The sequence below is a fragment of the Dasypus novemcinctus genome, chromosome 2 (assembly GCF_030445035.2).
Source record: "Dasypus novemcinctus isolate mDasNov1 chromosome 2, mDasNov1.1.hap2, whole genome shotgun sequence".
Taxonomy (NCBI): Eukaryota; Metazoa; Chordata; class Mammalia; order Cingulata; family Dasypodidae; genus Dasypus; species Dasypus novemcinctus.
This window is the reverse complement of record NC_080674.1, coordinates 96,770,151-96,782,950: the sequence shown is the minus strand read 5'-3', so window position 1 is coordinate 96,782,950 and position 12,800 is coordinate 96,770,151. Positions and strand designations below refer to the sequence as shown.

At 37.8% G+C, this 12,800-nt stretch overlaps 1 protein-coding gene across 12 annotated transcripts in view; it reads left to right on the top strand.

Moving 5' to 3' along the window:
• The window catches only part of ARB2A (ARB2 cotranscriptional regulator A), a 496,486-nt gene that overhangs the window by 56,322 nt on the left and 427,364 nt on the right, over positions 1-12,800 (top strand). For all 12 annotated transcript variants that reach the window (XM_058276244.2, XM_058276246.2, XM_058276234.2 and 9 more), the window contains one exon: positions 10,343-10,444. In XM_058276244.2, coding sequence (XP_058132227.1) covers positions 10,343-10,444 — 102 coding nt within the window. The remainder of the gene's footprint in view (positions 1-10,342; positions 10,445-12,800) is intronic.

Genomic DNA, 12,800 nt, shown 5'->3' with positions numbered 1-12,800 from the left:
AGTGATGTACATCAATTCTATTTCAGAGGAGATCATTCTTGCATTTGTACTATTAACCACAATTCTCATACACCTCTGGGTGTGTTACTCAGTCCCTACATTATTCTCTAACTTTCTATTGACATTAACATCCCTAGACTATGCTTTTTTTTCAGCCACAACCCCATTTATAAATCAGCTGATACTCAATATAATGTGTTACGATTAATTCTATTTCTACCTTTTTACAGTCAAGTTAATTAAAATGCTTACAATATGTTAAGCATCAGTACTCTGCAGCCCTCCTCTTCTCTCCTAATAACCTGTACTCTAGGTTTTAAATCCATGCATTTATTCTTTATATTTAGTTCATATTAGTGAGACCATGCAATGTTTGTCCTTTTATATCTGGTGTATTTCACTTAGCATTATGTCTTCAAGATTCATCCATGTTATCATGTGTCTCAATTTCATTTCTTCCTACTGCAGCATAGTATTCCACCATATGTATATACCACATTTTGTTTATCCACTCATTAGCTGATGGACACTTTTGGCAATTGTGCGTAACACTGCTTTGAACATCGGTGTACAGATACCTATTTTTCTCACAGTTTTCAGTTCTTTTGGATATATTCCTAGTAAAGGAATTGTTGGACCATATGGAAGTCCTATATTTGGCTTCCTGAGGAACTGCCAACATTCTTCCACAGAGGTTGCACCATTTTGTAATCCCACCAACTGTGAAGGAGTGTTCCTATTTCTCCACATCTTCTCCAGCACTTATTGTTTTCTGATTTTTAACATAATGGCCATTCCATGTGGTGTGAGATATCTCACTGTTGTTTTGATTTGCATTTCCCTAATAGCTAGTGATATTGAATGTTTTTTTTATGTGCTTATTGGCCATTTGTATTTCCTCTTTTGGAGAAATGTTTAAGTTTTTTGCCCATTTTTAAATTGTATTGCTTGTCTTTAATTGTTGAGTTGTATGATCTCTTTATGTAGAGTAGAAAAAGCAAACCCTTATCAGATATGTGGTTTTCAAATATTTTCTCCAATTGAGTGGGTTGTCTTTTTATCTTCTTGATGAAGTCCTTTGAATTACAAACGTGTTTAAGTTTATTCATATTTTCTTCCATTGCTTGTGCTTTTAGTGTAAGGTTTAAGAATCCACCACCTACCACCAGGTCTTGAAGGTGTTTCCCAGCATAGGTTATGTTTCTGGCTTTTATATTTTAGTCTTTGATAAAATTTGAGTTAATTTATGCATATAAGGTGTGAGATAGGGGTCCTCTTTCTTTCTTTTAGATATGGATATCCAGTTCTCCCAGCACCATTTGTTTAATAGACTGTTCTTTCCCAGCTGGTTTGACAGGCTGGTCAAAAATCATGTGGCCATAGATGTGAGGGTCTGTCTCTGAACCATAATTTTGGTTCCATTGATGTAAGTGTCTGTCTTTATGCCAGTACCATGCTGTTTTTACCACTGTAGGTAGGTGATATGATTTAAAGTCTGGAAGTGAGAATCCTTCAACTTCACTTTTCCTTTTTAAGACATTTCTGGCTATTTGAGGCCCCTTACTCTTTTGAATAAATTTGATAATTATATTTTCCATTTGTTTAAAAAAGGCTGGTGGAATTTTTATCAGGATTGCATTGAATCTGAATATCAATTTTGGTAGATTGATATTTTAATGATACTTAGTTTTCCATTTCATGAACATGGACTATTCTTCCAATTATTTCGGTCTTTTTAAAATTTCTTTTAGCAACCATTGTAGTTTTCTGAATACAAGTGCTTTACATGTTGGTTAGATTTATTCCTAAATATTAGAGTCTTTTAGTTGTTATTGTAAATGGAATTTGTTTCCTGACCTCCTCCTCAGATTATGCACTACTAGTATATAGAAACACCACTGATTTTTACATATTGATCTTGTATCCTGATGCTCTACTGAAATTGTTTATTAGTTCTAGCAGCTTCATTGTAAATTTTTCAGGACTTTGTAGGTAGAGGATCATCTGTGAATAGCGAATGTTTTACTTCTTCCTTTCTGATCTGGATACCTTTTATTTCTTTTCCTCACCTGATTGCCCTAGCTAAAACCTTTAGCACTATACTGAACAGCAGTGGTGACAGTGGTCATCCTTGTCTTGTCCCTGATCTCAGTGGGAAAGCTTTCAGTCTTTACCATAGAGTACAGTGTTAGCTGTGGGTTTTTCATATATGGGGCCTTTATCATGTTGAGAAAATTTCCTTCAGTTCCTATCTTTTGTAATATTTTTATCAAGAAAGGATACTGTGTTTTGTCATATGCTTTTTCTGCATCAATCGATAGGATCTTGTGATTTTTCTTCTTTGATTTATTAATGTGGTATAGTACGTGAATTGATTTTCTTGTGTTGAACCACCTTGCATGCTTAGTATAATTTACTTGATCATGATGACTAATTCTTTTAATGTGTTGTTGGATTTGATTAGCAAGTATTTTGTTGAGGATTTTTGCATTCATATTCATTAGGGAAATAGGTCTAATTTTCTTATTTTTGTAATATCTTTATCTGGCTTTTGTATTAGGGTGATACTGGCTTCATAGAATATGTTTGGTAGCATTCCTTCTTGTTCAATTTTTGGGAAGAGCTTGAGTAAGGTTGGTATTAAATCTTCTTTGAATGCTTGGTAGAACTTACCTGTGAAACCATGCGATTCTGGGCTTTTCATTTTGGGAAGTTGTTTGATAACTGTTTCAATCTCTTTACTTATGATTGGTTGTTGACATCTTCTAGCTCTTCTAGGATCAGTGTAGGTTGTTCCTACATTCCTAGGAAGTTTTCCACTTTGCCAACATTATCTAGCTTGTCAGTATACAGTTGTTCATGGTATCCTCTTGTGATCTCTTTTTTTTCTGTGAGGTTAGTAGTAATTTCCCCATTTTCATTTGTTATTTTATTCATTTCATCTTCTCTCTTTTTTCTTTGTCTATCTAGCTAAGAGTTTGAGTTTGTTAATCTTCTCAAAGAACCAACTTTCAGTTTTGTTAATTCTTTTGTTTTTTTTTGTTCTCAATTTCATTTCTTTCTGCTCTGATATTTGTTATTTCATTCCTTCTACTTGCTTTGGGAATAGTTTGCTCTTCTTTTTCTAGGTCCTCCAGCTATGTAGTTAGGTCATCGATTTTAGTTCTTTCTTCTTTTTTAATGTAAGCATTGAGGACTATAAATTTCCCTTTCGGGACTAACTTTGCTGCATCCCATAGGTTCTGGTTTGTTGTGTTTTTCCTTTTCCCTTGTCTTCTCCTTCTGGGACACCTATGATAGGTATGTTTGCATGTCTCATGCTGTCATTTAGTTAAAAATTTTCCATTCTTTTTTTAATCTGTTCTTTTGTATGTTTGTTTTTGAAGGCCTGGTCTTTAAGCTCACTGATGCTTTCTTCTGCCTCTTCAAATCTGTTGTATACCTCCAGTGTATTTTTTTTTAAAGATTTATTTTATTTGTTTCTCTCCCCTTCCCCCCTGTTGTCTGCTCTCTGTGTCCATTTGGTGTGTGTTCTTCTGTGTCCGCTTGCATTGTCAGGTGATGCCAGGAAACTGCATCTCTTTTTTTGTTGCGTCATCTTGCTGGGTCAGCTCTCTGTGTGTGCGCCACCACTCCTGGGTGGGCTGTGCTTTTTTTCGAGCAAGACAACTCTCCTTGTGGGGTGTACTCCTTGCATGTGGGGCTCCCCTACATGAGGGCGCCCCTGTGTGGCACAGCACTTCTTGTGCGTGGCAGCATGCACATGGGCCAGCTTACCACACGGGTCTGGAGGTCCTGGGTATCGAACCCTGGACCCTCCATATGGTAGGTGGACACTCTATCAGTTGAGCCAGGTTCGCTTCCCAACCTCCAGTGTATTTTAAATTTCACTTATTGTACCTTACATTCCGATAAGATCTGTTCTGCTTTCAAATTCTTTGTACTCACCCAGTGTCTTCTCAGTACTCTTTATCTCTTTAGCCATCTCCTTGAATTTATTAAGGAGATTTGTTTGAACTAAGGAGATTTGTTTGAACATCTATGATTAGTTATCTCAACTGCTTTATGCCAACTGGAGGCTTATCTTGTTCCTTTGACTGGGCCATATCTTCCTGTTTCTTGGTATGTATTGTAATTTTTTGTTGGAGTCTTGGCTTCTGGCTTACTAGGTGTATTTATTCTCAGTGCAGTTTCTCTATTTAGTTTAGGGCTTTCTTGCCCTTTCTTCCTTGCTGGTTGTGTAGCAACCAGCTGGTTGTGGAGACTGAAGCTGCCCACATTGCCCAGGAACTGGTGAAGCTCCTCCTGCCTTTCTCTTCTGCCAGGGGTAGGGTCAGAGCTGCATTCATGTGTAATAATCCAAGATAGTCTGTATCTGCCTAGAAAGACTAGTGGAGTTTCACTCCACTTCCTCCCCTGCCTGGGGCAGGGATGGAGCTGCAGGTTTGGGCAACAGTCTATGCAGTGCAGGTCCAAAATGACTGCAGTTGCCCAGGTAGATTGATGTTGCATCAGCCTCCCTTCTCCCAGCCGGGGTGGGGTGGACCCTCTGGAATGCCCAACATTCTAATTCATGTGGGCCTAAGGTGCCTGCGTTTGCCCTGAGAGGCTAATGGAGATCTTTCCTTTCTGCCCTTTAGAGGGTGGGGATGGAACCACAGGTGCCCAACAGTTCAGTCCATATAGACTGAAAGTGCCTGCCATTGCCTGGAGAGGCTGAGGAAACACCAGCCCCCTCCTATCCTATTTGGGGGTAGGGGTGGATCCATAGGTCTAGTCTGTGCAGGCTGAAAGTTAACTGCTATTGCCTGAAAAGGCTAAGGAAACACAACTCCCCTCCTGTTGTATTTCTGGTTGGGGTTGGAGCCACAGGTGTCTAATTACTCGGGCTGCAGTGGCCAAAAGCACATACAGTTACCTGGACAGGCTGGGCAAACACCAGCCCCCTCCCTATCCTTTGTGGGGTCCAGGGTGAGATGGAATTGGAGGTGTTCAAAAATCATTTCTTGCTGCCTGAAAGCACCTGCAGTTTCCTGGAGAGGCTGAGAAACATGGCTTCTCTCATATCCTATTGGGGTGGGGATGGAGCCCTACGTGTCCCAACAATTTAGTCTGATGCTGGCTGAAAGTGCCTGTCCATTGTCTGGAGAGGGTGGTGCAGGTGCCACCAGCTTCCTCCCTGCTAGACATGGTACTGAAGCTTAGGCTAGAGCTGCAGTCCAATCTGGGTGGAAAGAATCTTGTCCCCCTTCACTATGATTTTCAATTAGCCCCGATTCCACTCATACTGTGGGTGGACCAGCCTCTTTCTGACTTGGACAGGCTCAAAATTTTAACTGTCCTTAGGATTATGCTTTAGCCAGCCAAATTTACTAATCAGTAGCTGAAGCCAGTGGCCAACCATCTCTCCCCATTTTTGGGAAATGGAACTTCCAAATCCAGCCATGGAATAGCTTCTGATGTGGCTTGCACCACCAGTGGAGGATGGACACTGGCCTCTGTGCTGTGCAGTGCTCTATTCACAAATCCTCACTGCATATAGGCAGCCTCTTCCTTCCATTTTTTCAAGGATGTTGCAGGATGCTCTTCTGGTCTCCTGGGTCCCCCAGATATGTGCTTTAGATAGCTGTGGTTGATTACTAACTGCCCTGTAGGATGAGCTGATGCCTTACTCTGCCACCATCGTGCCTCCTTGATTTCCTTTTACAGAGCAAAAATATAATTTCTGATAATTTCTACATGCTTTCTCAATGCTATTGAAATGAAATAATCTATATCATGTTCTCTAGTTGACAGAGAATTTTCAGGAATACCTTTTTATATAGTTGGAACATTTTGGGGAAAGCAAAAGCACATTTTTCATTCATATTGTGTACTCCTTATAAGTGGGGGTTGGAGGGGAAAAGAGGACAGAATATTACAGTATTGATATGCCATATACAGTTAGAATGGTGACTTTGAAAAATAATTGAGTTAGGGATGAGAAAACTGTATTTTAATAATCCTACTTACTATTAAGCTATAAATTTGGACAAGCCATTTTACCTCTCTGAGCTCATTTCCTTGCCTGAAAGACAGTGATGATCAAATGAGGTAATGCTGGGAAATGCTTTGAAATCTTTATAGTGATATATAATTGTAAAGTAGTATTGTATGATCTGAGCTGATTGAAAGAGAAAATGGCAAATAGACATAACATATCTGCCTTATGTATAGTTTCTATGTGCCTCATTAAAAGGTTTCTAAATTTGGACTGTGAACTTTGAAGTGAAGGCATCTGATTTTGCCCTAGAACCTCAACTCTTTGGAAGGAATGAAGTAGGAATTGTCTAAGCCAATTTTTGATTAAAAACAAAAACAAAGAACTTCTGTCTTTATTCTCTTTTGCAGAGATGTACATGGTGTTCAGAACTTTACTATTGAATCAGGAATTTTTAACCCTAGTATACATATGATATTTGTTTTAGTAGAGAGATTACAAACTTTTTTATGTTGAAAATGGCATATTTTTGTGGGGATTGAAGTTTCTATATTTAATCAGGGTGTTTATTTTATTTTTTAAATCTTCTTAATAAGCCATCCATTCACCTCTCTTTCTAATAACATTCTTTTTTTATTCTTTACTCTTCCCTTTTAAGAGGACCAAAAAAATATATTTAAGCAACATTAGGCCTCTTTCTGTCTAGAGCACTGGATTTTTTCATCTCTAAATTCTTTTAATTTGTCTCTAAATTTTTGATATGGCAATTTGAAGCACTGACTTAGGAAGTATTGAACAATGATTTTTTTAAAAAGATTTATTTATTTATTTATTTTATTTTATTTCTCTCCCCTTTCCTTCCCCCTCCTCCCAGTTGTCTGTTCTCTGTGTCCACTTATATTCTTGTCAGCAGCATTGGGAATCTGTGTCTCTTTTTGTGTCATCTTGCTGCATCAGCTCTCTGTGTGTGCGACGCCACTCCTGGGCAGGCTGCCCTTTTTTGCGCTGGGTGGCTCTCCTTACGGGGTGTACTCCTTGCATGTGGGGCTCCCTGTGCGGGGGACACCCCTGCATGGCAGGGCACTCCTTGTGTGCATCAGCACTGCAAGTGGGCCTGCTCACCACATGGGTCAGGAGGCCCTGGGTTTGAACCTTGGACCTTCCATGTGGTAGGCAGATGCTTTATCCGTTGAGCCAAATCCACTTCCTGAATGCTCTTTTAAAAGAATTTTTTGATGGCTTATCTTTATGCTCTACATAAACTGGAGACTTTTCTCTAGCATATTTTGATGATGTTCCATACAGCTGGATCCATTGCATCTGTAAATAAGAGAAATAAAGTGTTGCTTCTAAGATACTTCTTTTGTAAGAAAGGACCTGGCTTTCCTTTTTCTCTTCAGAAATTGATTTAGAATGAAAAAAACAAAAACAAGTATTTTTAGTGCCTTGACAATAAAGATTTCTCTTCTTTTTGGAATTGAATGAATTTCAAGTTAACTTTTTTGTTTTTCTTAGTTTAGGTACAACTTTATAATGACATGTAGTGAGAAGTTTGCCTCATCTTATAATTATGAAGCTAAAAGGTATCATTAAATACCTGCTGATGGGCTGATTCTAGGACTGGGGCAGGAAAAATGCAAGATGCACCTTAGGGCATTCTGTAGTAACAGAAAGTAAGGAAGTGCTCAAAAATTAAAAGATGAGGGCATGTCAAAGGTATGTATGAGCCAACTGAAAGAGCTTCCAGTGACCAAGGCTGGAAAACTTTGATCAACAAAATAATGTAGTATTGGTTTGTAACCCAAAGCATTCAATACATATCCTTCAGTCCATACTGAAATAAATAAATGTTTGAATAAGTATGGGGGAGAGATTAATCTTCCCTACAGAAGAATTCCAAATAATATGTAGATAGTCTCCACTCCCGGAGCCAGAGCTTAATTCCTACCCTCCCCTTTGAGAGTAGGCCAGACTTAGTCACTTGCAATGAATAGATTATGGAAAGAGAAAAATAGTAACTTTAGGTTGGAGAAGTCAGGCAAACACCCTAAACAAGTGATGGAGCTTGTCATCAGCCATGTCATATAGATATCGTGTTCCCCTTGGCATAATGTGATTAAGAAAGATCCTTTCTTAATCTGTGGTATCCTTTCCAAAAACTCTGTAATGCTGATCTAATCATGAGAAAAAAACATCAGACAAATCCAAGCTAAAGGTCATTTCACAAAATACAGTACTCCTCAAACCTGTCAGTGTCAAAAAGAGGATGTCTTTGCCAAAGTGCTGCTGATGCAAAGTACTGTACCAGAAATGGGTTGGTTTTCATAAAGGGGATTGATTTGGGGTAAAAACTTAGCGTTCTGAGGCTATAAGGTGTCCAAATCAAGACACCATCAGAAATGCTTTTTCACAAAAGTCAGCTACTGCCATGTAGCGAAGCTGGCCATCGATCTCTGCTTTCCTTTCCAGAATTTCCTGTCTCCCAGAACTCAGCTGTGGGCAACCAGGCACAGGGCTTCTCTCTTTCCAGGCGTCCTCTCTCAGTCTAGGCTGCTCCTCTTTCTTCCCCAGTTTAGCTGTGAGCTATCAGGCATATGGCTTATCTCTCCTGGGCCTCAACTCTTTTGAGGCCTTCCGGGTTTCTCTCCTTGAGCACAGCTGTGGGTGGACCGGGAATCCTATCTCTCAAGTGCCAGCATCAATATGGCAGCTTCCTTTCTCTCTCTGTGTATTCCTCTCTGTCTCTCTGTTTATATTAGACCCATCAAGAGGGGGGAGACACAAGCTGGCTCACACCTCCCTGATGCAGTCCAATCCAAAGCAATCAAATGAAGTGATCTAAAGTTAATCTAATGCAATCAGATGATACTGAAGCTGGCTAGTAAGATAGGAATCAATAGATGGATCTGGAACCTGGAAAGAAATCCATGTGGACATCAATAACACCCACGATTGCTGCTGGAAGACCCTCCCCAAGATTCTGCCATCCAGAATAAAGACTTCCTCTGGAAGCCAGGAGAAGCCCCGGATATTCCCCAAGGACTTTATCATTGTGCCCTCACAGGGGATTGATGGGTGGGATAATCAATCAAAACAGCAAACAGCTGGAACTCCCCCTTCCATTAGCAAAGGGGTGGAATAATTAATGGTTCAAAAAGCAGGCTCAAGGCCTGAACCTGCTCTCTTGTGGCCTGAGCTCTCTGTCACCTTTGGGCCCGTTCCTGCCCTCTGCACCCTGCTCTCACCATTTTTCCTCTGCCATGATGGCTACACAAGTAAAACCTGGGCATATATTATCTATAAAGGGAAATTGTGGTCTGTAAACCAGCCTGCTTTATCACTTTTCAGCCCCTTCCTCTTCACCTGGGACCCATGATCTCTTATTTTCTCCCATTTCTCGTCCATCCCTACCTGAATGAATTACTGGCCTAACTAACCCAGTGTGCTCTTGAAATTCATTTCTGCAGCATAGTCGAGAACCTAGACAAAATCCGGTAACAGTATCACACCCACAGGAATGAAATAGTTCAAAAACGTAAGCCTTCTCTTTTTTGGAATTCATAAAAGAACTTCAGACTGTCTTGGAAGGAAAGACTGAGAATTGCCACAGACAGAGGAGACTAGAAGATATGATGACTATGCAATAGTAAAGTAAACCAACATTGGGTTCATAGTTTGACAAATGTACTGTAGTAATGTAATCTGTTAATAATAGGAGACATTGGGTGAAGAATATGCAGGAATTTTCTGTACTTTCAACTTTTACGTAAATCTAAAATTCTTCCAAAGTGTTTTATTAAAAAACACTTGACAGATTTTTTAATTGTGTGAAGTGAAATGATGTGAGAAATAGAAACTGCTTTGTGTTAACCAGTTTTCTCCAAATTAGTTTTATTTTAATATTGTGATCTTTCCCCTAAAAATGGAATAATATGCTATATTACCACTATTTTGATTCATAATAGGTTTCCTCGTTCATAAAGTTTCTTTTATATGTAATATTTAGTGACCTTGTAAAATCATATTAATGTGTAAAACTTTTAAAACTATAGAATTGTATTCATAAAGTATAGATTAATAACTGTATTTTGAAGGGAAGAAGTTAAAAATTTAGAATACATGCAATCTGAATTGTGATTGTTATAAGAATTATGATTTTGAAATGTTTATTCTATGTTGATATTTTACTGGATCATAATATAGCATTTTGTGAACTTAAAAATTTATTATCATCTTCAGGTAAGGCAATACATAAAATTAGGCTAATAGAGCAAAATAATACTTTAAAGATAGTTTAAAATAAAACCTTGTTATTAACTATGAAAATCAATGTCATCAAATTTCATATCATTTCTTTTCTAGATTTATTATCTAGAATAGATTTGGATGAACTAATGAAAAAAGATGAACCACCTCTTGATTTTCCTGATACTCTGGAAGGATTTGAATATGCTTTTAATGAAAGTAAGTGTTGTATTATATTTACAAGATTTATTTAACAGTGCTCAGAGTCATAGAACAGATATTATTTGCTACTTTTAATGGCCAGCTAGAATGTTTAATGTTTTTCTTTTGAGAAATAATCACTTATCTCTACATGGTGATATCCTTCACTCAAGTGAAAGAACCAAGTTACAATTTCCCGTAGTTGTCAGATCACATAAACTGATGGTCATGAATTTGATTCAGCATATGCATTTCAGCCTTGAGCATTGAACTCCCTGGTATCAATTGGAACTCCTAATTAAATTATATAGAAAGATGCTGCTGTTTCACATGCTATTTAAAATGAAGTGACTGGTAATAATTATCTTTGATAATACTTTAAAGCATAATACTCAATTTTCCATGATTTTTCAGGCACTATCTGCTTTAAAATTTATTAGTTAAGTTCTGTATAAAATATAAGCTTTGCACTTGGGATTTGGAAGAACATGCCATATATTGCAAAGATGTTTTTGGAAGAAGGAATTATGAGTCATTGGATTAATAACACACTGTTATACCTGAAGGGTAATATTATTAGAGGCTAGGAAGCATTTGAGTTGTAGCTTTCTATTTGCTGCTCTGCATTACCAACTGAATTGGTAATCTGTCATTGTTGTGTTAGTGGATATCCCTTTACAAAATCTGTTATAGATGTTAGGATTTACAGTAACAATCCCTGTGTATAAGAATGCAAAGTGAGTTTTAAAGTGGTGCTATTAGAAACTTTGGCCTTTTGTCTGATTAATTTTCAAGCTTTTTTATAAAGGGTATTTCATGATGAATTATATATAAGTAATAATATATATTTTTAAATTTCGTTATTTCTTCATACTTCCATTAACAGAATCAAGTGAGCACTGAGGCTAACATTGCTCCTGTTCCTTGGAAATGATTACTAGATTCTTTCTAAATGTGGATAGTGCTGTGTATTGATAGTATGGGTAAATTGTAGAACATTTGGTCATCTATTGATAAAGGACATCAGTTTTCAATGAAATCTATCTTTATCTTCCTTGAATATTTATTAGAGTAAAAAACAAAAAAATGCACGTTTATCTTTTTCTTTCCCATAAAATATATTCACACATATATCTTTGTACATGTTGTACACCATAGCTTGCACAAACCCTGCACTTGCATACTTTTGTGCATAACTACACCCTTGCATGCACATGTGCCCTTTCATGCATATATCCTCACATACACATACACCCTTGCACACAGCTGCCATTTATTTAAAAAGTATACTGGACATTCTTTTGCATAGGCATGGACTAACACTATTAGGCAAAGATCCTTGCATTTTGTGGAGAGAATATCACTGTTAATTGTCTTATTTTTAGCACGATACACTTTACCTTTGAATTCAAGATTAATGGTGAATATATTTTCAAAGAAATGAGGATTTGAAAAAAAGAACTTAGGGCTCAATATTAAACCCCTAAAAGGGCAATTCTAACGTAATATCTTCAGAAAATTCTTTTTCAGGTTCATAGTGACAAAATCTCTTACGGTAGCTTTGAAATGAAACCATCCGTTAGCTGTTTGAAGAAGCCTCTAAATTTTTCTAAAGGATTTTAAAGTTCTTAATTGGGTAAAAGAAGAATATGGGCACAAAATCACTCTTAAGTAAAAAAAATTATAACCAAGTGGCAGTGATTCCTTGTTACCTGCTTCCAACCATTACCTTGTGCTTTTGTATCTGTTTCTTCTTAAATATTCTTCCTTGTGTTTAAAATGTCCATTTAACCATATTGTACATTCTGAAATTGTATAAGATGAAAAAGTTGGAGATTTTCCCCTTTACCCTCACTTACATTCCCTGTTTCCTAGTATGTTAGTATAAGGAAGTAGCACAGTATTACCAAAAAAATAATTGGACTTGAAGGTAGACTATTTGAGTTTGAATCTAAGACTTCCCATTACAGCCAATGTTTATTTATTTATTTTTTCATCATAAAAAGTCTCTTTATTTTTTTTTAATTATTTATATTTATTTTTTAATTACATTATGAAAAATATGAGGTCCCATTCAACCCCACCGCCCCCGCCCCCCACTCCCCCCACAGCAACACTCTCTCCCATCATCATGACACATCCATTGCACCTGGTAAGTACATCTCTGAGCATCACTGCACCCCATAGTCAATGGTCCACATCATAGCCCAGACTCTCTCACGTTCCATCCAGTGGGCCCTGGGGGGATCTATAATGTCCCGTAATTGTCCGTGAAGCACTATCCAGGACAACTCCACGTCCCGAAAACGCCTCCACATCTCATCTCTTCCTCCCATTCCCCACACCCAGCAGCCACCATGGCTACCGTTCCCAC